Source organism: Grampus griseus (assembly GCF_964374135.1).
Source record: "Grampus griseus genome assembly, chromosome: 11".
NCBI classification, from domain to species: Eukaryota; Metazoa; Chordata; class Mammalia; order Artiodactyla; family Delphinidae; genus Grampus; species Grampus griseus.
The window spans coordinates 95,536,887-95,562,815 of NC_139005.1; the positions used below are offsets into that span (position 1 = coordinate 95,536,887).

General features: G+C 54.9%; 2 protein-coding genes across 3 annotated transcripts; one reads left to right on the plus strand and one right to left on the minus strand.

Annotated features, from left to right (window-relative positions):
• Window positions 1–35: 35 nt before the first annotated feature.
• On the plus strand, window positions 36–13,228 carry CSDC2 (cold shock domain containing C2). Of its 2 annotated transcripts, XM_082666420.1 has the most exons (5): window positions 36–169; window positions 9,207–9,505; window positions 10,540–10,662; window positions 11,249–11,342; window positions 12,306–13,228. In XM_082666420.1, the coding sequence occupies exons 2-5, from the start codon at window positions 9,330–9,332 to the stop codon at window positions 12,315–12,317; spliced, it is 405 nt and encodes a 134-aa protein (XP_082522546.1). In that variant the 5' UTR covers window positions 36–169; window positions 9,207–9,329; the 3' UTR covers window positions 12,318–13,228. The 2 variants fall into 2 exon arrangements, with proteins under 2 accessions (XP_082522546.1, XP_082522545.1); XM_082666419.1 differs by having other exon boundaries at window positions 11,249–13,228.
• Window positions 13,229–13,479: 251 nt separating this feature from the next.
• On the minus strand, window positions 13,480–21,741 carry PMM1 (phosphomannomutase 1). The gene is made up of 8 exons (XM_082666507.1): window positions 21,623–21,741; window positions 19,398–19,515; window positions 17,999–18,075; window positions 17,773–17,864; window positions 17,478–17,577; window positions 15,275–15,350; window positions 14,358–14,473; window positions 13,480–13,999 (listed from the first exon to the last, which is right to left on the minus strand). Exons 1-8 carry the CDS (start codon window positions 21,707–21,709, stop codon window positions 13,877–13,879), a joined length of 789 nt encoding a protein of 262 aa, XP_082522633.1. The 5' UTR covers window positions 21,710–21,741; the 3' UTR covers window positions 13,480–13,876.
• Between the last annotated feature and the right edge of the window lie 4,188 nt (window positions 21,742–25,929).

Sequence of the window (25,929 nt, forward strand, 5' to 3'; positions counted from 1 at the left end):
ACACACACACACACACACACACACACACACACACACACACTCACACAGAGTCATACACACAGCTCATCTTTCAGACCATCCCCTGCTCATCAGCTCCAAGCGCGCGCGAGAGGCCGAGTCTGAAGCCAGCTGCAGGAGGCAGTGCCAGGACCTCAGCTGCCAGGGAGAGGTAAGGGGCCAGACCGTGCGGGCACACAGAGGGCACACTGGAAACTGGCTCTGGCAGGGGCGAAGGAGGGAGGCGTGATTTGGGGGCACTGGGAAGGTGGGCACCTCCCCTGGGGCTGGTTCAGCCCCGTTCAGTTTACAGAAGAGGGGCAGGCGGCTGAGCACATGAGCCCACCGGGCCATCCCGCCGCCTGCGCTCCCTCTCCCTGGCCCCCAGGGGAAGCTGAGGCTGTGTGGCTCCCTGTGAGAGGGTGTGTGTGTGTGTGTGTGTGTGTGTGTGTGTGTGTGTGTGTCTGGGACTTGTGTCTGGCTCAAGAAGCAGAGAGCATCAGACACCTGCCAAGCCGCAGCCTCCTGTCTGGGAACCAGGGGGAGAGAAATGACTGGAGAAATCACTGTCTCCTACCAGACACTGAAAAGAGAGTGCAGCAGGGAGCAAAATAGGTCTTTCCCCTTGGAATCTGGGTTGGGGGTCGGCAGGGACCATCTGGGGCAGGCAGACAGTTGGACCTGGAGCAGCTGTCTCATCCTGACTATTTCTTCCCTGATGTGATGGGGGATAATGGTGTTAATTGGCTTGGGGAGGTGGCTCCATGTTCTTATATTCCCCTTTGCCTCAGAGCCAACCCCACCAGGAGCTCTTGCCTCTCCTAAGGCCACTCCTCTCCCTTGCCCACTGGTCTGGCTGTAACCTCCACCCTTGCCAGGACGCAGCCCCTGGAGGGCAGGGGTGATAAGCCAGGGACTGCTGGGTCCCCTGCCGTGGGATTCAGGGACTCGGGCAGCCTTGCTTAGTGCCGAGTTCCTCAGTGGCTTGACCCTGGCACAAGGAGTCCGGGCGGAGATAAGGGGTGATGCTGGCACCCAGAAGGGAGACAGCAGGTTCCTGCCAATCTGCCAGCCTGCAGACTCTTCCCAGGCAGAGGGGAGGGAGACGCGGAGCGAGAACAATAATAAATACAGAGTGTGAACTGCTGCATCCGCTGGGGCTGGGGGAGGGGAAGAGGAAGTGCGCCCGGGTGGAGGGTGGGCAACCTCTCTGAGAGCCTGGCATCATGCCCGCCTGGGTATGCTCCTGTGGAGACGTCTCCCTCGGAAGGGACTGTCTCCAGCCCCCTGGGGGATGGGGAGCCAGTTCCCCAAAACTGACTCCATCCCAGAGGCCTCTGGGTCCTCCAAATTCTGGATATTTCCTCCTCCCAGCCTCCTACCCCACCTCCCCCCACCATTTCTTTTAAGTCCTTTCCAAAAACATCTATTTCCCCATATCTGCCCCACCCCTCTGGATCTGTCTGACCCTCCTCCAAAAACAAAAACAAAAACAAAAACAAAAAACAAAGACAGGTGTAAGCAGGAACCAGCTCACAGGGGCCTGGGAGAGGTCAGGGGACAATCTTGGCCACAGAGGTTTCTCCCAGGCCTGGAGAGAGATGGATGGGCAATGTTCACAGAAGTCCACTGGCCTTGGAGGGGGCCTCCCTAGGGGGGACTGGGGGGTCCCACACAGCTGGCTGGTGGGGAGGGGACACCTGCAGGCTGGTCTAGAGGCAAGTCCCTGAGAGTGGCACCAGCAGAGGGAGCTCAGGGCTTAGCTGAGCTGGTCACATCCATTGGTAACAACCAGCAAAACCAGGACCCAGAGCCTGGTGGGAAGAGGTCTTGGGGCAATTCAGACCTTTGTCCATGCAGAGCATTAAGATGGGAGGCAAAAAGCAATGGGAGCGGGGAGCTCTTCCCCTGCCCCAAAGCCAGTGGCATGATGGTCACCAGGAGGAGTGGCATGGCACGCTGGAAAGCTCATGGGCTTTGGGGTTATATTGATTTGAATGCAAGCTCGGCCAGTCTAAATGTGACTTTGACCAGGCCGTACCTCTTTCTAGGGGGACTCAGGATGGGAAAGCAACTTGCCCAGGGTCACACAGCCCAGCAGAGCTGGGATGTGAGCATGGATCTCGTGGTGTCCATCCTGGCATCCCTACCCCCACTAATACCAAGGAAGCCCAAAGGGCTTAATCATAGCAGCCCCCCAGGGCAGCTTGGGGACATAACAAGGAGGAGAGTTAAAGGGTCTCAATTAAGCTCAAGTATTGGCCGGGGCAGCGCACACCCACCTCCCTGCAATACACACACACACACACACACACACACACACAAACACACAAACACGATGTGGGAGAGGGAAAGAACCAGGTTTAATTAGGTCACCTCCAGCTGCTAGAGCAGCTTTGGCACTGATGTATTTTAAGGAGTGTCTGGGAGGCTGGGAGAGGGGGAGGGGCCGGGGAAGTGCCAGCTTCTCTCTGGTGGTTCTGAGGCTGTTTCCTCACCTCCTCTGGCCCATCACAGGCAAGACCTCAAAGTTCAGAAAGCCCTTCCACCATCACCCTGTGTTCCCTGCCCTTCCCCTTTCCAAGCCACCATACCCATTCCTCCCCCTCTCTGTTCCTCCACAATGGGGGCTCGGGCTGGGATGTTTTTATTGAGGGAGTTGCTTTTAAGCTTGCTGTAGTTGACAAGTGACTCACCCAAGGTCACAGTCTGAGTCAGCACAAAGCCAGAAATAGAACCCCAGGCCCTGTTCTCTTCCCTCTCCAGGGGAGGCAGGCGCTTTCAGGGACCTGCTGCGCCTCCCACTGGAGGCCTTTCTGCACCGCCCCCCAAAACGTCTCCAGGGTGTGGAAGGCTGTGTGACCCCAGCAAAACTCTTCACCTCTCTGGGCCTCAGTTTACTCCTCTGAAGAACAGGGTTAATAACAGTAATTATCATGTAGGTGTGTTGTGAGGAGTAAATGAGGAAACAGGGCAAAGGGTTTGGCATACCACTTGGTACACGGTTAATAATCAATCGATGGTGGCTGTGATCTTTTTCTTTTTTAAACTCACTACTTGAATTTTGTTTTGTTTTGTTTTTTTATAAAATAAATTTATAAATTATTTATTTATTTTTGGCTGCGTTGGGTCTTCGTTGCTGCGCGCGGGCTTTCTCTAGTTGTGGCGAGCAGGGTCTACTCTTCGTTGCAGTGCACGGGCTTCTCATTGCGGTGGCTTCTCTTGTTGCTGAGCACGGGCTCTAGGAGCATGGGCTTCAGTAGTTGTGGCACGCGGGCTCAGTAGCTGTGGCTCATGGGCTCCGGAGCATAGGCTCAGTAGTTGTGGAGCACGGGCTCAGTTGCTCCACGGCATGTGGGATCTTCCCAGACCAGGGATCAAATCCATGTCCCCTGCATTGGCAGGCGGATTCTTAACCACTGTGCCACCAGGGAAGTCCCGGTGGCTGTGATCTAGTCGTATCAGGACTAACCACCCTGTGTTCTACTTGTCTATCTGCTACCCCCAGTGGAATGGGGCCCTCTAAGGGCAGGGCTGTCTCCTCTCCTGTTTGTTGTCCCAGAGCCTGGCAATCATATTCAGTGACGTGTGTGTTTCTGACAACCTCAGAGGAGAGTTGGAGTGACCCTCATGAGTCATCTGGACCAATGATGATTCATATAGCTGAGGAGAAAATTGAGGCCCAGAGAAGGGCAGGTGCTTGCCCCAGGTCACACAGCCCTGGGTGGTTGAGCCACCTTGCTTTCCCTGATCTGCCCAGGAGAGGGATTCGCTTGGTCAACAGAGGACTCTGAGGGCCATCTCCTGCCCAGTTCTTTTTTGGGGAGCTGATAATTGGAGGAGCCCCAACACCAGGTTGATGGCCACCTGCTGTCAGGGCTGAGTCACCACTCACAGCCCTGTGAAGCTGTATCACGACCTTGCCTAGGGTTATCTCCGAACAGCCCTGATGTTTTGTTTTCAGCTCCCCTGGCCCTTTTGTCTGTGGAATTGCTGGGGTTTGATCTTCTTGCAGGGAAATGAAGAGGATCTTGGCTGGCAGGGTCAGAACCAAAACACTCACAGGTGGACCATTGACACAGCTCCCAGCTCCTCTCATAACCTGGACAGGGTGCTACGATTTGCCCTATTGGACAGATGGGGAAACTGAGGCTCAAAGAGGGAGGGTCACTCAGCTAGGATACTGCAGAGCCAGGATTCAGTCCTGGGCCCTCTGGGTCCTGAGCTGTCCTCTTGCCCTCCAACTGCTAGTTCTGAAGGGCATTATTCCAGGCCAGAGATGCCCCCAGATGGGCACACCGAATTCCTCAGGAGCTAGGGCTTAGCTCTGTTTGAGTTGAAGCACATGTTCTACAGACACATCTATTTCTCTGCTCTCGGAGTTTATTTCCCCTTTCTCAGGGAAAGTTCTTTTGGGAAAACTTCAGCCTTGTCTTGGCTGAACCAGGAACAGAATTTATCCTCGCAGGAAAAGCACCATTTGCTTTCAGACAAATCTGGCCTCTGTCACTTACCTGCTGTGTGACTTTGGGCAAGTCACTTATCCTCTCTGAGCTTCAGCTTCCTCATTTGTAAAATGGAAACAATTGTGATTTCAACCTTTGAGGGCAACTGGGAAATTTAAAAATGGAAAATAATTTCTGTAAAGACTTTTTAAAGAAAAAATATTTTATTATTTATTTTTGGATCTGTTGAGTCTTCGTTGCTGTGCGCGGGCTTCTCATTGCAGTGGCTTCTCTTGTTGCAGAGCACAGGCTCTAGGCGCATGGGCTTCAGTAGTTGCAGCACGCAGTCTCAGTAGTTGTGGCTTGCAGGCTCTAGAGCGCAGGCTCAGTAGTTGTAGTCCACAGGCTTAGTTGCTCCGCGGCATGTGAAATCTTCCCAGACCAGGGCTCAAACCTGTGTCCCCTGCGTCGGCAGGCTGATTCTTAATCACTGCGCCACCAGGGAAGTCCTGTAAAGACTTTTTGTAAAGACTGTGTATAGCATTCAGACAATAAAAGCCCTGTCTTCACTTGCCCCCTTCTGTGGCAATATTCTGGAGAAAGGGTCTGAACTGGAGGCTTGCTCAGCACCCCCTTGTTCCGCTCTCCCTGGTCTCCCAGGCTGCCCTGCGCTGTAGAGTTTCTTCAAGTCCAGGGCTCTGGCAGGAACCAGAGAGGGAAAGACTCTGTCCAAGATCACACAGCAAGTCAGTAGCAATGCAGGGGCTGAACCCAGGACTCCTGACTTCCCACTCCAAGGCTCCAGAGTCGGATTCCCCTGGTTCAAGTCCTGGCTCAGACATTAATTGCTGTGTGGCATTGAGTGAGTGACAGCCTCTCTGAGCCTCAGTTTCCTCATCTGCAAAATGGGGTCATAATAGCACCAGCCTTAAAGGACTATTGCAGGAACTAAATGAAAGGAGAAGCTATGAGGGGCAGCACAGGGACCTAGTGTGTGGGTGAGTCCTTGGGGAAACAGGGAAGATGAGCATAAGGGGCGGCTTTGGCTGGCGGGTCTCTCCTTCTGCCCACTCCCTCTCCCCTCCACGCCCAACTTAGCCACCTTGTCCGGAAGGAGCACCCTCTCACCCAGCACCTACCCAGTGCTTCCCCCATTCCATCCCATGTCATTCTCACTGAAGCTCTCGGAGGACGGATTCTTGTAATCCCCATTTTCCATAAGAGGAAGGAGAGAGGGGAGATCTCAGAGCAGCGCTCTTGGCACTTGTGGGGCCTAATTCGTCTGCCCCTCCAGCCCCAGCTCCTGCCCGAAGGTCAACTCCCCACCTTCTCCCTGGGAGCCCCTCTGGGTAGGTGGGGCTGTGGACTGGGAGCTACAGGGGATGAATGTCAATTGCTGCTGTTACTCCATCCCCTTCTCCTCCCCCTCTGCTGCCTGGCCCATTTGGGGGAAGGGAAGGAGGGGGACTGCCCTCAACCCTAACCCTGGAAAATCGGTGCCTCTTTCCCCTTCCCCACTGCCCGCTTTGCATGAGACCTGGGAGGCACGCTCACTCAGTCTTGGGTCTGGAGGCCTGGCTGGCCAGAGCAGGGCCCAGCTCAGCTGCATCTCCCTGGTAACCACTGTGGGCTGCCTCTGCCCCTCCCCCACCTCCTTCCCTCCCCTCCACCCGCCATGACCTCCCAGCACAGGCTGTCACCGCCAAGCACAATACCAGGCCTGGGAAAACTGTGCAGTGGGCAGGCTGCGCCGCCCTGCTTCCTGCAGAAAGGGAGGCCGAGCTCCTCTCCCTGCCCCCGGCCACCCTCACCCAGTTAGGGAAGCAGGCACCCAGGGCTGTGATGCAGGGCCCGTCATCTCCTGCTTTCCTGGCTGTGTCATCTTGGGTAGCTTTGTTGCCTGTCTTCCTTTTTGGTAACAGCTTTATTAGATATCATTCCCACACCATATAATTCATCCGCTTAAGACGGACAAGTCAATGGCTTTTAGTATATTTACAGAGTTGTGCAACATCACTGCAGTCAATTTTAGGACATTTTCATCACCCCCAAAAGAAACCCTGTACCCATTAGCAGTCACTACTCATTCTCCTTCCCCCTCCCCAAAGCCTGGAACCACTAATCTACTTCCTGTCTCTATGGGTCTGCTTAATCTGGACGTTTCACATGCATGCAATCATGTAATCCATGGTCTTTTGTGACTGGCTTCTCCCACATAGCATCATGATTTCAAGGTTCACGGTTTCAAGGTTCAGCTGTAATGTAACATGTATCAGTACTTCATTTCTTCTTATGGCTGAATAATACTCTCCTTTATGGTTAACCACATCTTGTTTATCCATTTATCTGTTGTTGGACCCTTGGGTGGTTTCCACTTCGGGGCTGTTATGAGTAACGCTGCCATGGACATTCATGTGCAAGTTTTTCTGTGACTGCTTCAGTTTTCTTCTCTCTAAAATGGGGACATGGGAATTCCCTGGCAGTCCAGTGGTTAGGACTCCACGCTTTCAGTGCCGAGGGACCGGGTTCGATCCCTGGTTGGGGAACTAAGATCCCACAAGCCGCGGGGCGGCGCAGCCAATAAATATATAAATAACTAAATAAAATAGGGATAAAAATGCTAAACCTGGCCCATCCCTGCCTCCTCAAGTGGGCTCAGAGAGAAAAACTGCACGTCAGTGTGAGGGGCTGTGAGGGGCAATTCTCACCCCACCCCTGGCAGTTCTTTTGGCTGGAAGGGATGTGTTGGGCGCTTGCTGGGGAGGAGGGAGGCTGCATCTCCACCCCCAGGGATGGCACAGTCAGCTCATCACCTTGACCCAGAAAAGTCCCACTTGCTATGTGATCTTGAACAGTGGCCAGGAGACCTGCTCCAATGACGGGGGTTGAATGGGGTGACTCCTTGGCTCTTCTAGTCCATGCAGGGCTCTGGAGTCCTAAGGAGTCCTGAACTCTTCCCTGGGGGGCAGGGCAGGGTGGAGATGGAGGCCAGAAAGAGACTTAGTTCAGGGATTCACCTCTGGCCCCAAGGCCTTTGGGTGAAGTGGGGGGGAGTGAAGGAATGGGGGTGAGGAGGTAGGGAACTCGTCACCCTCACTCTTATATGACCATGGACAATGGGCACTTCTTTGTATCCCCCACCTTAGCCAAGCCTCACCATAGCCTGTGAGGGAGTGAGGCGGGGCTTATCAGCTCCATTATACAGATGAGGAAGCTGAGGCCAGTGGAAGTGCTACCCAAGTCCACGGCTAACACGCAGCGGAGCTGGAGCTCTCCTGGTCCAGGTGTCCTGCCTGGCCCCACTGTGGCAGGCTGCCCGCCCCAGGCTCAGTCAACAGCTAGCGTCTCTTTGAGCCCAAGACTTTCCAGCCCCTGGGGGGGGGGGTGAGTGCATGGGTGGGGGAACTACATTCTCTTCCTCTGCAGAGAAAAATATAGGATGAATTTTTTTAAGGTCATCCAGGCACTGAGCTGTTGACAGGGGAATTTCTATTGATTAGCACTGATAGTAGCAATTTATTGGGTACCTACAAGATGCCAGATGCCGTCACACACACTAAATCATTGAATCCTCAGCAACCAGAGGAATTCCCTGGTAGTCCAGTGATTAGGACACGGGTTTTCACTGCCGTGGACCTGGGTTCAATCCCTGGTCCGGGAACTAAGATCCCACAAGCTGTGTGGTGTGACCAAAACCCAAAAACCTCAGCAGCCTTGCGTGGTAAGCATTCTCAACCTCATTTTAGAGAGGGGGAACCTGGGGCTAAGGAAGAATCTCCAACATTCCTAAGAGCTCACCATGCCCCGGCCCTGTTCTAAGCATGCAGAAAGTCATTTAATCCTCACAGCAACCTCTCTGTGAAATAAGAACCAACATTATCCCCATTTTACAGAGCAGGAAACCAAGTCAAAGGTTATGAGTGTTGACCAAGGCTGCACAGCTGGTAGGTAGAGGAGCCAGGATTCAAACCCAGACCTTTTGGGTCCACATTCACCCACATTCCCACCTGCCATGTTGGAACTGTTGGGTGGCTTGCTTGAGGTCACCAAGTTACAGGTGACAAAGCTGAGATTCAGACCCAGGTCTGTGGATTTGAAACTGCTAGTAGTTGTGCCACACTGTGTCCCGGATCATTGGCCACTTTACCCATCCCACCTCTTAGGGCCCCAAGTTAAAGAATTGAACTTCAAGCTGGAAGGACTTTTGGTTAGTCTCAGTCAGCTTGGATCACCATTAACAAAATATCCCAGACTGGGGGCTTGAACAAGACATTTACTTCTTACAGCTCTGGAGACTAGAAGCCCGAGATCAGTGTGCTAGCATGGTCTGGCTCTGTCTGGGGAGAGCTCTTGTCCTAACTTGTAGACCGCCCCCTTCTGGCTGTGTCCTCATAAGGCAGGGAGAAAGGAGGCAAGGTCTGGGTGGGGGGGGTGTCTGTCCTTCTAAGGACACTAATCCCATCATGGGGGCCCCACCCTCCTGACCTCATCTAAACCTAGTTACCTCCCAAATGCCCCATCTCCAAATACTATCACATTGGAGGGGTTAGGATTTCAACATGTGAATTTTAGGGGAACACAATTCAGCCCACAGCAAGGTTGTATGACCATTTTGTCTTTCTGGGGAGGACACTGAGTCAGGCAGGGGCTGTGAGTGGCCTGAACTCTGTCAGGAGTAGCAGGCAGGCCCAGCCCTCCAGACTTGTGTCCAGAAGCTGCCCACCCTGGACCACACTCACCTGTACCTCTCTCTCCCGCTTCCAGACGGAGCCTGTGGCTGGTGAGTCCGCCGAGCAGGGCCAGGCCGGGCCCTGCCCACAAGGACGCCCAAGCCCTTCACCGGCCCCTGCGCCTGGGAGCCCACCAGGCTCTCCCACTGGCTCCACCATGACTTCGGAGCCCACACCACCCCCGGTCGTGCCCCCGCTCCACTCCCCCAAGTCCCCTGTCTGGCCCACCTTCCCATTCCACCGGGAGGGCAGCAGGGTCTGGGAGCGAGGCTGTGTCTCATCTCGGGACCTGCCCAGTCCCCTGCCCACCAAACGGACCAGGACGTATTCAGCGTGAGTACCTGCCCCTCACCCAGGCTCTGGTGGTCCTTCCCCAGGACAGGGCTCCAGTCGGGGCTGCCCAGCTCCCAGCCTCCTCCATCCCCTGTTGTCCTCACCCGAGGACAGGGGAGCTGTGTAAGGACCTTCCAGTAACTGCTAGCGTTCATTCATTCCACAAAGCTGTACTGAGCTCCCGACCAGGGGATCCAGTGATGAATAAGGCAAAGTCTCAGCCTGCAAGGTGCTTACAATCCAGAGGGAATTTGTCCACCATTCACTACACCTGGCCGGGTTGGGCATCAGGGAAGATGTCCTAGCTGGGTTTGGAAGATTTATCAGGTGAAGAAGGAAGCTGGGTGCTCCCGGTGGATGAAACAGCCTGAGCAAATGCAGAGGCATGGGGTGGACCTTTGGAGAGAGGCGGGCAGGCTGGACAGAGACCAGCCCTGGGTCTTTGGGGTGGGTCACGGGGTGGAGTCAAATTGGGGAAGGGTTTTGTGGGAGCCACAGGGAGGCTGACTTGGTTTGGTCAAAGGAGGGGTTTTTGATGGCAAGCGCTGATTGTCCCATGTCCAACCCAAGACCAGGCACAGAGCAGATGCTTAATAAATGATGAATGAATGGATGAATGACAAATAAGTGAACAGGATGGATACTGCTGCTTCAGGAGATAGTGAGCTCCTCGTTCTGGGAGTTATTCAAGCCTAGGTTGTACACTCTTCACTTCGAAATCTTACAACAGGAATCCATGTAACCTCAGGAGGGGAGGGTCTTGTACAGGGAGAGGGGCACTGGCTGGGAGTCAGGAGACCCACTTGCTGTGCACCCTCAGAGAGCCAGTTTCCCTCTCTGGGCCTCAGTCTCCTTATAGTCCAATGGGATGATGAGAGGACTGAACTAATCTCTATGGGTGGTTTCTGCCCTGGGGAGGGTTCTCCACAGCGCTAGCGCTGAGGCAGGCCCTGCAGATGGGCCCCGGGAGAGCTGTGGGGGTCCAGGGAGGGGGTCCCCAGCCCACAGTTCCAATACCCCTACCCTATCTTCAGGACAGCCCGTGCCTCGGCTGGCCCCGTGTTCAAGGGTGTCTGTAAGCAGTTCTCACGCTCACAGGGCCACGGCTTCATCACCCCGGAGAACGGGTCAGAGGACATCTTTGTGCATGTGTCTGAGTGAGTCTCTCCCCCTTCCCCGTTGTTGGCTGGGCCCCTGCTGCAGTATCCTAGCAGTGCCTCCAGAATGCTCCCTAGGCCTCTCCCCTCACTGGCTGAAGTCTGTTCCTGGCACATTTCTCCTCTCATAGGGCCTCCAGGGGCATGGGTGGAGGAGGGCTGGGGCCAGATGGAGAGGGGGCACTCAGACCCCAGAAGCCCTGGGAACCACTGCCTGAGTCCTGGGATCCTGTTCCCGCATCACGGGGACGGAGAGGGCTGGGCCCTTCAGCCTGGAGGGAAGCTAGGAGGTGGGAGGTGGTCTAGGCCTGGCCCCCAGCCCTAATGCCAGGTGTGACCTGTGGAGTCACTGAGCCCTAAGCCTGGGGAACCTCCCTGAGCCCTTTTGCGTCTCACTTTGTAGCATAGCGAGGGGCTGTTTATGATTCCCATTTTACAGATTAGAGAACTGAGGCTCCGAGAAGGGAGGCTGGCTCAGGCTCCCTGGCCTAACTAGGCCCAGGGCTAGGATGCCCTCAGGCCAGACCACAGGGGGCATCCAGGGAGGAGGCCTGCTCCTGGGCTGACACCCGCTCCCCCCCACCAGCATCGAGGGGGAGTACGTGCCAGTGGAAGGCGACGAGGTGACCTACAAGATGTGCCCTATCCCGCCAAAGAACCAGAAGTTCCAAGCCGTGGAGGTGGTGCTCACCCAGCTGGCTCCACACACTCCCCACGAGACGTGGTCCGGCCAGGTCGTGGGCTCCTAGGCTGCTGGCCCCTGTGCCAGCCGCCAGGCGTGGGGGGAGCCACACAGGGTAGATGGGCAGCAGCCAGCTCCACGCCCCACGGCACTGGCTGAGGCCAGTCCCCCGGCCGGCCTCGGCGTGCACGTGTGTCTGTCTGTGCTTGTGGGCGTGAGTGTGTGCCTCCACCTACCCCGTGACTGTCGTGTGAGCTGGAGCGAGGGCAAGGCCACCAGACCTGCCTTCCCTGCTTTCCACTCTCTCTCCTTCCTCCCCTCCCTGCCACACACACACAGGACCCTCTTGCCCTCCTAACACCCATGTGCGTGTCCACTGAGCCTCTGAGGGCCTGCGTCAGGCCTGGGCTGGGAGTCGGGGCAGCAGTGGGCCCTGCCCCCCCGCCCCGTACAAGCTTGCTCCCCTTGCCTCTGCTCCAGGCCTGGCCCCGGGGGCCAGACTCTGCTTGTGCTACTCACACACAGCCCCCTCCCCCCGGGCTGGGGTCTCCCACTGTGACCTGGACCCCTCCTCTCAGAAGCCAGGCCACTGAGTGCTTTGGGGGAGCCTCCCGGCCTCTTGCCGGGGAAGAGGGTGAAACCCGGGGCAGAAAGGCCACCCCCTCGCGCCCCCCATGGCCAAGGTCCAGCCTTCCCTCCTTCCTGCTCGCTCTCAGCACACTTGAGGCAGGAAAGAGGGGCCTGGGGGCAGAAGGCAGTTCTGGGGGCTCCGGTTTTGCTGGCCAGCGCCTCCTCAGCCTGGCAGTGGCTTTGGCAACCCCAAACTGAGGCTGTGTCCACTTCCCTGGGCCTTGCTGAGCCTTGCTGCCTTGACTCCACCCCGGGGAGGCAAAGGTCTGCAGAGGGGTGGGAGCATGGCTCCCCCCGCTTGGAGGCAGCCATCCCCTTTGCCCTGACTCAGAAACCCCACTGATGCTCTGCCCGTGCCCAGCCATCATGGCCGCTGAGGACCCAGCGATGGAGGAACACACATGCCCTCAGGCGAGCCAGCCACAAGGACAGCTCTCAGCCTGGGAGACCACCAGCCCTGCAGCCCCCCTTGCTGAACCCTCTTCCCAAAGCCATGGGATAGTGGCTCCCACTGGCCACCAACAGGCCAGTGGCTGAGGTGTGGCCTGTCTTGTCCATCCCTTAAGGTGTGGGGTATCCCTCTTCCTTTTGGGCCAGGATGTGTTTGCGTGCATTCACTCCTGGGCAGGGGGTTGGCCTGGCCTGGGAGGTCAGGAAGGAGGGGGTCTACCTCCATCCCCCCACCTTCCCACCACACTCCCCTCCAGAGAACACATCACCTGATGGGGGAAGAAATGGGGTTCAAGGGAGGACCTGCCAGGGAGTGATCCTTATGAAACCCAGTCTGAGTGAAACAGATGCCAAGGATGTGGGGGTCAGTGACTGTCTAGGAGGATCCCCAGCCCTGTAGGTGCCCCAAGGCCCCAGGGGAGACACCAGCTGAGGTATGTGTATCTCACCCCTGTCCCCAGCACAGAGGCTGGAAGACCAGAGCTGCTAAGATGCACTGGCCAGCCCCCTAAAACTCAGAATGGCCCAGCCTGGCCCCCACGCTGAGCTGGGGCTACTCTAGCAAGGCCTGAGGCCTTTCCCCTGAGGAACAAGGCTCCCTGGATTCCTTGGCGGAAGGTTAACTCTTGGGAACCCCCAAGACACCCTCCCCACACACACACCAGGAGTAGGCCCCCGCTTTAGGCACCAACCAGGAAGCAGGCTGTGGTAACGTCAGCCCTGGGGCCGCCCCACAGCGTCCAGTCCGACCTCCTGAGACCCCCAGCCACCTGGACTCCCCCATCCTTCCTCACACTGGCAATAAACCCTCAACTGTGACTCAGCCTGACCCACAGCTGCCTTTCTGTCTGGGTCCCAGGGGAAGGGGCTGGGGGAGGACACCTCAAACAGCCCTTGTTTGGGGCTTCAATGGCCCACCCTCCTCGACTGCATCAGATTCCCTGTGTGACCTGGGGCAAGTCCCTGCCATCTGTGCCTGTTTTCGCATCTGCAAAGGCAGGGCTGTAACAGCGTCTGTGACTGGGGCCAAATAGCCATTCAGACTCCACACCGCGTTCCACGAAGTTTAGTATCTGTGAGATCAAGTTCTCACAAGTATGCACCTTCCCCACTGCTGTGCTCCCCATCTAGGGCAGGGAAGCAGTGCGGGCTCTATCTTGTACCGACACTCGCACACGCTTCCCGCATAGACAGAAACCTGTTCTGTCCAGAAGTACGAGCAGCAGCTGCAGCCGGGGCCATCGGGCTGGAGGACGGGAGCCAGGCCCACCACGAGCTGACCAGCTGGGGGTGGCTGTCCACACAGACCCTGGGCCCACTTAGGCAGGTAACATGAGGCAGGTGTCCTGGGCCAGAGGAGGGGCCCTGGCGCCCCCGAACACCAGGGCCAGGGGCTCTCTTAGGGCCGGGCAGAGCTCTCTGGAAGTCCCAAGGGGCAGGTGTGGGCCCTGGTCACGCCTCGTGGGCTGTCTCTGGGAAAAAGATCTCACGGCATCGCTGCACCGTGTCCTGCGGGGACACCACACTGTGGCCAACAGTCCGGGGGTCTGTGTAGATCTCAAAGTCGTTCCCACCCTGCACACAGAGGAAGGGCAGTGAAGGCATATGTACGCATGTGGTGCCTGGAGGAGGTTCCCAGGTTTGGAGCCCAACATCCACTCTGCCATGGGATCCCCTCCCCACACCGGCTCCTACACAGCTGCCCCTCCTCCTGCTGCCTTAGAACCGCCAGGAGGCCCTGACTTGCTGTGTGACATGGGGCAAGTGTCCAGCCAGCTCTGGGCCCCAGCCTTCCAATCTGTGTGATGGGGCTGGTGAGCACTGGCTGTTCTCTGGGAGTTTCCCAGGAGGTCTGTTCTGTCACCCCATGTCCTGGCCCCGATCTGGGTGACTTGGGGTGGGGGGACCTGGGCTGAGCCTGAGCCACACTTACGGGGCTGGTCTCGTTCCCAAAGAAGTGGATGGTGTCGAAGCAGTCCTGGTCCAGGCTGTCCAGGCAGTAGCGCTTGTCCCAGCCCTCAGGGAAGACGTCAAAACTGATCATGCCTCCTGTGGGGGTGGGAGTGAGGGTGGCAGATGAGGCCGGCAGAGGGGCGGCTCACGGGGACCTCGGGCAAGGCCCTTCGTGCATTCATTCATTCATTCAACAACCCGAGTGCCTACTGAGCACCAGGCACAGGGCATGGACAGACTCAGGATCCTCACGGGAGTTACGATCCAGGTGGGAGAAACGGGTGGTAAGTGACCAGACCACCTTTCAGATCGTGTAAGTCAATGAAGGGGGCAGGGTGCGGGGGAGGGAAGCTCCCCAGACGGTGCGATCAGGGGAGAGCTGTCCAAGAAGGTGACATTGAGCTGAGACCTGCGCCAGAGTGGCAGTTGCCAGGGAATGATACAATCCCCAAGGCAGGAAAGGGCGTGGAGTGTCCCAGTGACACAGAAAGCTGGGAAAGGGCAGCAGCACAGGCATGCGGGCCCTGGGGTGCAGGGAGGGGGCCTGGGTTTCATGAGGAGTGAGAAGGAGCCTCTGAAGGGCTATAAGCAGGGGTATGACAGGGTCTGTTTTTCTCTGGCCACTGTAGGGGATAGACTGTAGCGGGAGGTGGTGGTGGGAGACGCTTTGGTTTTTGACCTGAGCAACTGGGTGGGAGGTGTGGGTTGCCTGGGTTTAGGTGGGGAAGCCTCGGGGGCTGGAGTGCCTGCCTGTTTTGGCTCAGCTTGCCCTTGCTGTGCTCGGAGGGCTGGGAGGGGTTTCTAAAGATGCTGGGGGGTGCAGCCTGGCCTTGGGAGTGAGGCCCTGGGGTGGGCTCATGTACCAGACCTTTCAGGCCCTCCAAGGGGTTGACGTACCTCGGGAGAACCTCAGTCCTTTGCCGGCAAACTCTGTTTTCAGGGCTTCCACAAACTTCTCCCGGATCTTCTCCTTCTGCGGAAGGGGAGAGAGCAGACTGAGGTTCAGAGGGCTGCTGTGGGCCAGGCCCTGGGCTGGGTACACAGTGCATGTGAGCTCACTGAGTCTTCCAGGTGGATGTCATGCCCCACCCCCCACTTTACAGATGAGGAAACTGAGGCTCAGAGGGGGCTATGCCTTGTTCAAGGTCACCCAGCCTCAGTGGCAGAGCCAGGGCCTGAATCCCAAAGGCCTGTAACTGAACTCAGCGCCAGATCCTGCCAGTGGGGTACGGGCGGGGTATCCTGAAGGAGGCCTTGGAGCAGAGGCTCGAGGAGGAAGGCTGAAGGGATGGGACAGTCTGAGTCCCAAGTCACAGTGTCCACCTCAGGGCAGGACTCAGCCCTGTCAGCTCTGCCCAGTCCGCAGGGCTGAAGGAGAGTAAAGCATTTATATTAGATCTGCCCTGGTGAAGGGTACACAGGAGATCAGAAGGTTCATCTCCCTCTCCAATATCAGAAGAGGGCAAAACAAGACCCAAAAGACAAGAGAAGACCCTGGGGGCTGCGGGAAGAGTCAGCGTGTCCTGTCTCATTACAGCTCATGAGATGGGAACTGTGATTATCCCCACTTTACAGATGAGAAAACAGAGGCACATAGTAGTGAAGCCACTTTTCCAGGTAACTGGGCAAGTAGGAGGTGGAACTGGGATTAGAAACCCAGGTGGCCTGAGAAAGGGCCACCTCTCAATATGTGCGTGGGAGGAGGTTCTCGGCCAATGGTCAACCTTAACCACTCTACAAGAAAAGTCTCCATGTCTGCGGGCATTGCCTACCTGAAGCCTTGGGGCACAGGGTGAGAATGGGGATGAGCTAGGACATCATTGCAAGTCCCACCCAGCCTCAGGGAAACATCAGAGGGCAGCAGGCGGAGGCCCAAGTTCAAATCTTTGGGCTGCAACTAAGTGACCTTGGGCAAGCCATTTCCTCTCTCTGAGCCTCAGTTTCCTCATTCATAACATGGGTATAATATCATCTATTTCATTCATTCAAAAAGTATTTCTCAAGCACTTCTGTCAGGCATGTGCTGGGCCCGGTGGATCCAGCAGTGAACAGCCACAGAAACCCCAGCCCTTAAGGAGCTTACAGCTTCAGCTGGGGAGACAGACAATAACCAAGATTTAAAAATAGGTGATACAGTGGATTAGAGGGTGATGGCTGTTTGGGAAGAAATAAAATAGAGGAGAAGATCAGCAGGTACAAGGGGTTGCAATGTTTCGTGTAATGCTCGGGGAAGGTGACACTGAGAAGGTGACACTTGAGCGGATGTGAAGGAGGTGAGAAGGCACAGCCCTGAAGTAGGAAACTGTCTGCTATCTCTAGAATCAGCAAGGAGGACATGGCCGGAGCAGAGAGAGCAGGGGGAGAGCAGAAGGGCAGGTCAGCGGGAAGGACAGAGATGGGCGGGCGTGAAGAGGCTTGGTGGACTGGCTCCATCCCTGAAAGGGAGCGGGTACATGGTGGGGATGATGAGCAAAATGCAAGTCAAACTTCAGCGAGGGTAGCACATCCAAAGGCGACAAGGACCTTGGTGTGTTCCAAGAACAGAGGCACAGGGAGAAGGCTGAAGAGGGAGCCGTGAGTCAGGCAGACCCCTCGGGGCTCAGGACACCACAGGAGGCAGCTGGGACATTGTCCTGTTGGAAAGCTGACCCATGGAAGAACTGTAAGCAGGGAGTGGATGGGGGCAGACAGATGTGCTTCAAAAGCTTCTCAATGGCACTGCTGGAGAACTGACTGGCAGGGCTTTAGGGCAGGGGGTGGAGGCACACACATAAGCGAAAGGATCTGAGACCAACTCTGGAGGCTGAAACCCTAGACGTTACTTCTGGACTTGATGGGGGTGGGCAGGTGGAAATGATGCCCTAGGTGTTGCTCAGGTAAGTAGGTGGCTGGTGGTGCTGGTCACCAAGGGAGGGAAGCCAGCAGTACTGGAAAGACGCAGAAGTGCCTACAACCATGGCGCATGGTAGGTATCCAAAAGGGTACTGGTTGAATCAGAACACCCACCCACCCCCAATCCTTTTCAATGGTGAGAAAATAAAGGCTCAGAGAGGCTGAGTGACTGAGGTCCTATAGCCTAAGGTTGCACAGTTGGTGGCACCTTGTCCAGTTCGGAGAACTCGATTCGCTCCTCCAGGGTGCAGCTCCGGCCAATGGGCGAGATGTTCAGCATGCCGTTCCGGAACTCGATGAAGGTTCCACTGGTGGGGAGGGGGCAGGTGGGAGGGCGGAGAGCCAGAGAGAAGGAGGAGGGCCCTGAATTCAAATCCAGCCCCACCTGGATATCAGGGGGGACAAGAAGCCACCCACAGGCAAGTCAGGGCCCATCTGAGAAACCTGCCCCTTTCCTCGCTCAGGCCCAGGAGGGGCAGGACACAGGCTGGGTGGGACCTCACCGCTTCTTGGGCAGTCTGAGCAGGGCCATGTAGCGGAGGCAGAAGTTGATCAAGTCCTGCAGGAGTTCCTCCCCCAGGTGGTTCTGGATTGTCTGGGCAAGGGACACAGGGCTCTGAGTGTGGTGGGCACAGCACTGTTCCCCCCCCCCACCCAGGACAGAAGCCACCAAGGGAATGTTCCACTGTGGAAAGGGGTCCTAAGGCCCCAGGGAAAGGGGGCACTGACCTGCTTGGAGAGCAGTCGTCCATGCTTATACTGCACCGTCCCGTTCTCAGCAAACACATAATCAAACTTCTCAATGACTTCAGGGCCATGTAGAGGCCAGGGGGGAAAGAAAGAGTGTGAGACCGGGTACCCAGAGCCAAGCAGAGAGATGAAACCCACACCCCTTGGTCTGGCATCCAAAGCACACTTGTTCTATCCAGAAGCTGCTTTTCCAGCCTCCTCGCCTCCTGCAGCTTGGTTTTTCCCGAACAAGCACACAAGCCAGTGAGCTTCGCTCTGGGCCTTGGCTCATGCAGCTCCTTCTGCCTGGGATGCCCTCCCCCTTCACTTCTTCTCCAAGATCCAGCTCCCTCCTCTGGAAGCCCTCCAGGACTTCCCGGCAGAGGACATCATTTCCGCTCTGTGCTCTCACAGCCCCTCTGTATGGAGACTTCCCTTTCATTTTACAACTTCCATCACTGTGCTATCAAGGCTGGCTGCAAGGGGAGTTTTCGGCTCTGACTGCCACAAGAAGTGGCTGGAGCACAGCCAGGAGGCTGCTGCAGGGTCAGGTGGGAGGTGACCACCTGGACTATGGTGGGGCGATGGAGATGGAGACACGGACACAGGGAGACATTTTGGACTTGCTGATGGAATAAACGAGGAGGAGGGGAAAAGGGAAAAGTCAAGGAAGTCTCTGGTTTGAGGAACTGGAGGCATTTGCCTCAACTAAGCTGAAACCGGGAACCCAGCTGAGAAAAGGGGCTCTGGGTCCACACAACTTCCTGGGTGACTTCAGAATCCTCCTCTGTTAAATGGGGTATTCATACCCACTCTAAAGCACGGTTGTGAGGATTAAATGAAAAGAAGTTAATACAAGGTCATTTTCAACAAATGGTAGCCATTACTGATTAGGCCCATTTTATTTATTTATTTATTTTTGGCTGCGTTGGGTCTCGCAGGCTCTAGAGCGCAGGCTCAGTAGTTGTGGCACACGGGCTTAGGTGCTCTGTGGCATGTGGGATCTTCCCAGACCAGGGCTCGAACCTGTGTCCCCTGCTTTGGCAGGCGGATTCTTAACCACTGTGCCACCAGGGAAGCCCCATAGGCCCATTTTAAAGATGAGGAAATCAAGACTCAGCAGGGAGAACTGAGAACGTAAACTATGCAAGGTCAGGATTCTGTCTGCTTTGTTCCCTGCTGTTTCTCCAAAGCCCAGCACAGTGCCGGGCACATAGTAGGTGCTCACCAAATGTTTGTTGAATCACTGAAGGAAACACCTGGCTGTTCACTCTGCTTCCTTTGCCCCACAGAAGCAGGACTGGGTCTTTGAAGGCACATTGCTCCAGGGATCTCACAAACTCCCCACTTCCTCCATCCCCACCCCGAATGTGGAACTGGCTCTAGTTGCTCCTCTTACCTTCATCCCCCTCTCCCAGCTGCTCAGCAATCTTAGAGTAGTCAGAGCCGCCCACCACACCGATCTGCACCCTTCTTCGCAGCTTCTGCAGGAAGGCAGCCACCTCAGGGTCGATTTTCTGCAGGGGGGCAGGGAAGCACAGCATTCTGTCAGCACATCTGGGACCTCCAGTTAGATGTTACTCAGTGCTCAGAATCCTGGGAGCCCATGTTCCACCCAGATCTGAGGCAGGTCAAGGTTTAGAACCCACATCTCCAAATTAGATGCACCTGGGTTCAAACTCTGGCTCAAGTCCCTCAATACCAGAATGACCTGAGCAAATGGCTTTGCCTTTCTTTGCCTTAGTTGTCCCATCTATAAAATGGGAATCATAATAACAACCATGTGGAGTAGCAACCACGTCACTGTTAAGGATTAAATGAGATAGTGCTTGGAAATGAATAAACAATTAACTAGTGACTAATCACTTGAAAAGATTCCCCACCAAGGAAATGTAAACTAATGAGTTATAATCCATGTTTTCAAACATTCAGTTATTCAAAGATGACAACATCTAGGGTGGACATAGGGGAAACAGGCACTCTCATATGTTGCTGGTGAGAGTATAAATTGGAACCGTCACTTTGGAGGTTAATTTAGCAAAACCTATTAAAACTTTAAATGCAAATACCCTGTCACACAGAATTGCCCGGGTGTATATGGATATTCATTGGGAGGGTTTATAACAGTGAAAAACTGCAAATAAGCTAGTCAGTCGGAGCATGGCACACACCTGCTCTGAAATTCTATACTGTGGCTACACAGAATAAAGCAGGGCTGTGCTTCCAACATGAGAGAGCCCCAAGACATGCTGTTAACTGTCAAAAGCAAGTTGCAGAAAGGCACACACGGTATGATGCCACTTACTAAAAACAAATCACACAAAAAACCTTAGAACTTTGGGGATGGGGCTGGGCCTGGGATCCTGACTAGTCAGAGGGGACTTTACCCTCCTCTGTTATGTTTCCATTCTTTACAAGAGAATGTCTTTGTAAATACGTGTACAATTAAAAATTAACTTTTAAAAAGTGCTAAGGACAGATCCAGGTGGGTGAACAGCATTGACACTCTGTCATTGTTTAGGCTATTAGGTTAGGGGAGCTAAGGGTCAGAGGGAGGTGTAGGGGCTGTTCCTAGACTCTGCTATCCTCCCTCCACTGTCATCTTCCTCCCAGCCCTGAGGACCCTGGGAGCTGCTGGAAGGCCAGGTGGCCTGACTGCTGCCTGTGCCCCCAGGGCCCTCACATAGGGGAGGGGAGGCCAAGACCTGGGTTCCTATCAGCCCCTGCCCTGCAACCTAGACCTGCTGGCTCCCTGCTCTAGGAGATCCCTCAGTAGGTCCTGGTGGACCGAGACTGGAGGGCAAGAAAGAGGCCTGCTTATCCATGCACCCAGCTGGTGAGGGTGGGTCTGGGGGTTCATCCTGAGATCCAAAGGGAGAAAAACAATGTGTGGAGCAGAGGTTGGAGCATCAACAACCCAGTGAGATGTTTTTAGAAGGAAAACTGCACTCCCACTCACCCTGTACCACAATATCCCCATGGGACCAGACTAGCCACCGCCCCCATCTCCAGGTGGAAGGAGCCCCAAAACAGCCTAAATGGTACAGAAGCCCGCCATCCTTCCCTCGGTGAGGAGGGGGATGGGGATGGAAGGGAGGGAAAGTAGGGGAGGGGTTTGAGAAACTAAACGCAGGCCCAGTCTTGCAAAGGTCAGGTGGGATGGCTCCGAGACCCCCTTGTCCCCCACCGATGGGGACCTAACGCTTGGGTGCGCTGAGCCTTGTATGGAACCCTAGGTTCAGACTCCAGCTTCGCGATACCGGTGCGTCCTAGGGCTGAAATGGGGTGGGAGCCACGGCTGGGGAGGCGGGGGCGCCCCGGAGCCAGGCCTGGTAGGGTGGGGAGGAGACTAGGCCCCTGCTCGCAGCTTCCTCCCTCCAGAATCCGACCCACCCCTCTCGCTCCCGGGCAGAACGTGGGCGCGGACGCTAGCGGGCTCTGACGTGGGGAACCGGGTTCCCATCACTCCCAGCAGAAGGCCCGGGGGTGTCAGGGGTCGGGTGTTGCCGCATCCCACACACGGTCCCGGGGGGGTCTGGGGTCATGCCGCTGCAGGCCACACATTCGGCCTCCGGGTGTGCGCGTGACACTCCCGACGGGAGCTTCTGAACTTCGGGGCCCTACCTGGCGAGCCGGCGTGAGGGTGCCGTCCACGTCAAACAGGCAGAGGACGCGCTCCTTCCTGCGGGCGCCCTCAGCGGTGACCGCCATGGGTGAAGCTCCCGACGCCCAGCTGAGTCGAAGGAGGCGGCGGCTTTGCGAAGAGTCTAGACGGGGCGGGGCCTGGGAGGGGCGGGGCCAGCAGGCCAGCCTGACCTCGCCAAACGAAGAAGGGGCGTGGTCAGGGCTTGATCTCGGAGGCAGGGGGTGGCACGGACGGGGCAGGGGCGGGGCCTGAGCTGACTCGGGAGGATAATTCTGAATGCACCAGAAGGAGAAGGGGCGTGGCATAGGGAGGAGCAGACCCCAGCAGGTTCCGTCGGATTGTTCCAAATTAGGCGGAGGCGGGGCGTGGGCCTGGGACCGGAAGCGAGGGATAGAACCCGGAAGGGAGGGGCGGGGCCAGAGTTGGCCCTTGGCTGGATGAGTCCGATTGCTGCTGACCGAGAAGTGGTTGGAGTGGGGCGGGGTCTCGAGCTCGCAGTGCCTAGTCCCCGGGGGGAGGGCGGGACTCAGCGTCCACAGCTGTCTCAGCGGCCATCAATCGCTCTAGGACTCAACGCCTCCCCGCTAATGCCTTTGACCTAGAAATCTTGAGCTTTAAGAAATCTCCTGATGGCCTTTTCTCAAGGCTCTGGACTTTGCCGAACGGCCTGACCAGACCCTTACTCCTCCCGCTGTCATTCTGTCCACCACATAAAGCGCAGCTAACGGTTTACTTCCTTTAAGAAACCTTCCTGGGACTTCCCTGGTGGTGCAGTGATTAATAATACTCTTGCCAAAAAAAAAAAAAAAAAAAGAATCCACCTGCCAATGCAGAGGATATGGGTTAGAGCCCTAGTCCAGGAAGACCCCACAAGCCGCGGAGCAACTAAGCCGGTGCACCACAAATACTGAGCCCTTGCGCCACAACTACTGAAGCCCATGCGCCTAGAGCCCGTGCTCTGCAAGAAGAGAAGCCACCGCAATAAGAAGCCCGCGCACTGCAAGGAAGAATAGCCCCGCTCGCCCAACTAGGGAAAGCCCGCACACAGCAAGGAAGACCCAACGCAGCCAAAATAAATAAATAAATAAATTCATAAAAAAAAGAAGCCTTCCTGGACACCTCTCTATTCACAACTATTTAACCATCACGTTGACTTTGGAGTCAGTTCTAGGTGTCTTCCCAGCTTCACCAACCATGTGACTTTGGACAAGTCACTTCACCTCTCTGAGGCTTTGTGTCCCCATCTGTAAAATGTGAAGAACACCACCTACTTTGTAGGGTTGCTTTATGCATGAAAAGAAATAATTAATATAAAAAAGCCCACATAGCAGGCCCTCTCCAAAGAAGAATTTGTATAGATGTACTTGATACTGTTACTAATTAAACGGCTATTTCATGTCAACAGCATTAAAAATGTGCAGACCCTTTGAGCCAACAATTCAACTTTTTAAAAAATTAATTAATTTGTCTGCGTTGGGTCTTCATTGCTGCGCGCGGGCTTTCTCTAGTTGTGGCAAGCAGGGGCTACTCTTCATTGCAGTGCGCAGGCTTCTCATTGTGGTGGCTTCTCGTGTTGTGGAGCATGGGCTCTAGGTGCGCGGGCTTCAGTAATTGTGGCTCACGGGCTCAGTAGTTGTGCCCCACGGGCTCTAGAACGCAGGCTCAGTAGTTGTGGTGCACGGGCTTAGTTGCTCCACGGCATGTGGGATCTTCCCGGACCAGGGCTCGAACCCGTGTCTCCTACATTGGCAGGTGGATTCTTAACCACTGCGCCACCAGGGAAGTCCTCAACTTTTAGAAAATAAGAAAAGGAAAAAAATTGGAGATTGGTTAAATTAATTATGATCGATCCATCAGTAAGATGAATTGCTGTGAAGCCTTGAAAATCTGTGTTGTAGGATATTTAACATGGAAAAAGCATAATCCCATTTTTCTAATGGAAAAGTAGCAGACTGTCTCTGGATGCTGGTATTATGGCAAATTTCAAAGTCCTTTCCCCCCTTGGAAGTGCATTAGCCGCAGCTTCGTCTTTTCTAAGATTCTCTATTTCTTCCTCCAGAAGCCAGAGGCAAAGGCCCACCTCCAGTCCCCCCTGTATTTGTGTGGGTTGCCCTCCAGCTTGCCAGCGTGCCTGGGTAGGCAGGCGTTTTTGCTACATCCACCGTCTTTGCCCTGATGCCTGGGATCAACTCTGGCAGTTTTGGTCCTACACACACTCCACACATCTATGAGTGACGCTGATGTGCACAATACTTTTGATAGGCCTGTTTGTTTTTCTGTCTCGGTAGCTTCTGTACCCTGAGGAGATAACTGGAGGCCAAGTCAGGAGAACCACAGTGAGGTCCGTGATAACCAAAGGGACTTGCACAGGTCACCTTCCTTTGCTGGGCCTCAGTTTCTTTATCTATACAAATGGGGATGTAATCTCCACCTGTGGACAGTGACTTGCCTGCCATTCCAATAAACGAAGAGTGTTGACTGCCATTTCAGTTCTAGTAAGATCAAGCCGTCAGCCACTGCAGATGCCCCCACGCCTCACACCATGGTGGGCCCTGAGAGGAATTCAGGGATGGAGGAAAACAGGAAGCATTATGTACTTTGGAGACTGGCCCTAGATAATAAAGATGCATATGTAGGGAATGATTTCAATGAGCCCAGACTCTTTCATCTTCCCATATATAGAAAAGCACTAAAATAACTGAGATGTCTATTTTTGTGATTAGCAATAAACTTTTGATGTTTTTTTCCAGCAAACAACTCCTATATATCCTGGCACCTCCCTTACCTCTTTGGAGCAGGTCCTCAGAGCTGTCTGAGAGGCTGTCTCCCCATCTATAGGCCTAAGTAAGTTCCCCAAATAAAACATAACTCGCAGTTTTTAGGTTGTGTGTGTGTGTTTTTCTTTAGTTGACATAGTAATAACTTATATTTATTGATCCCTTACTATGTGCCAGCCCCCATACTGGACCCTTGATCACATACCTTCATTCACTCTGACAGCATCTCTAGGAGATGTTACCATCTCCACTTGGTGCAGAAAATGGAAAGGGATGCACTGCACGGAGCACCTGAGTGAGGTACTTTCTGCAGGCACAAAATTTAAGAGGGAATCAGAAAGCTCAGTAACCAAAACAAATAGCATTTAAAAAAATTTATTGAAGTATAGTTGATTTACAACAAATAGCATTTTAATGTAATTTTTTAAGAATCAAAATTAGATGATGAACAAAATATCAAGAAAAAATTTTAAGGACAGGATGAATAACTGTGTCCAGTTGAGGAGCCATGCTGGAGAGGCAAAAGGAAAAATCTGTCTTTCCTTCCAGGCCCTGTGACAGATTTTGGTTCAGTCGTTAAACGACTGTTGTGCCAGACAGTGTGTTCTGGGTCCCAGGAACACTGTAGGGAACGAAACAAGAACCCTGCCCTCAAGAAGCTTTTGTTTTCTGTAGGATGCAGATAGCAAATGGAACCATCTCCATGGGAGGGAAGACTGAACTCTTTTTTCTGCACCTCCTGTTCCATCTAGATCTGGTTTCTATGACTCTGGGTGCTGGCAGGGCCCAAGACCCCTCCCAGGGTCCACCTCATCTAGAGCCTGTTGGTGGTGCTGGAACTGCCTAGATTAATCTCTGATATCTCACAGTCAATACCTGTTCCTTTGCTTAAGAATTCCTAGGGAACTGGGTAAATGCAGATACCTGGGTCCCACCCCTGGTTCTGGGATCTGGAAGCTGTAGGGTGGGGCCCACAGGGCAGGGCAGGTTTTTTCCTCCTAGGGTTCGATCCACCTTTCCAAAGATAAGCTCCCTGACAGTAGCACGCCAGTGCCTTAGATCTGTAGTGAACTAGTTTCCTTACAAGTACCTTTCACAGTCTCACCCTGGATTTTCACCATAACCCATTTCACAGACGAGGCCTCTGAAACTCAGAGGGGGATGAGTGAACTGCCTTGAGGCACAGACTCAGGAAGACCACGTGGGGTAGCCCTTATGGCCATCAGTATGTCCCTTTAAGAGGAAGGCTCATGCCTGGCAGCTGGTGCTCAGGGAGGCCCCAGGGAGAGGGAGGGGCAGGACTGGGGAACTGGGACTGGGAGGTCTGGCCAGAAGGATGTTTCCAGAGCACCAAAGGAAGCCAGGCCTGAAAGCAGGGGGCCTGAGACCCCAGCCTGGCAGAATCCTGATCAGAAAGGAAGACTCTTGGTTCCTCTGGGCCAGACAGTGGCTGAGGTTTGGAGGTTAGTGACTTCTGTGTTTGCTTTGGGCAGTGTAGCTCTTCCCTG

Excerpts from the sequence above, each read along its gene's own strand:
- PMM1 (XM_082666507.1), bottom strand. The coding sequence starts at position 21,709 with ATGGCGGTCACCGCTGAGGGCGCCCGCAGGAAGGAGCGCGTCCTCTGC. Across the intron at positions 19,516-21,622 it reads CCCTCACGCCGGCTCGCCAG|AAAATCGACCCTGAGGTGGC; the intron begins GTAGGGCCCCGA and ends GCCCCCCTGCAG. Across the intron at positions 15,351-17,477 it reads AGTTCTCCGAACTGGACAAG|AAGGAGAAGATCCGGGAGAA; the intron begins GTGCCACCAACT and ends CCCCTTCCGCAG.
- CSDC2 (XM_082666419.1), top strand. The coding sequence starts at position 9,330 with ATGACTTCGGAGCCCACACCACCCCCGGTCGTGCCCCCGCTCCACTCC. Across the intron at positions 9,506-10,539 it reads CGGACCAGGACGTATTCAGC|GACAGCCCGTGCCTCGGCTG; the intron begins GTGAGTACCTGC and ends CCCTATCTTCAG. Across the intron at positions 10,663-11,248 it reads ATCTTTGTGCATGTGTCTGA|CATCGAGGGGGAGTACGTGC; the intron begins GTGAGTCTCTCC and ends CCCCCCCACCAG.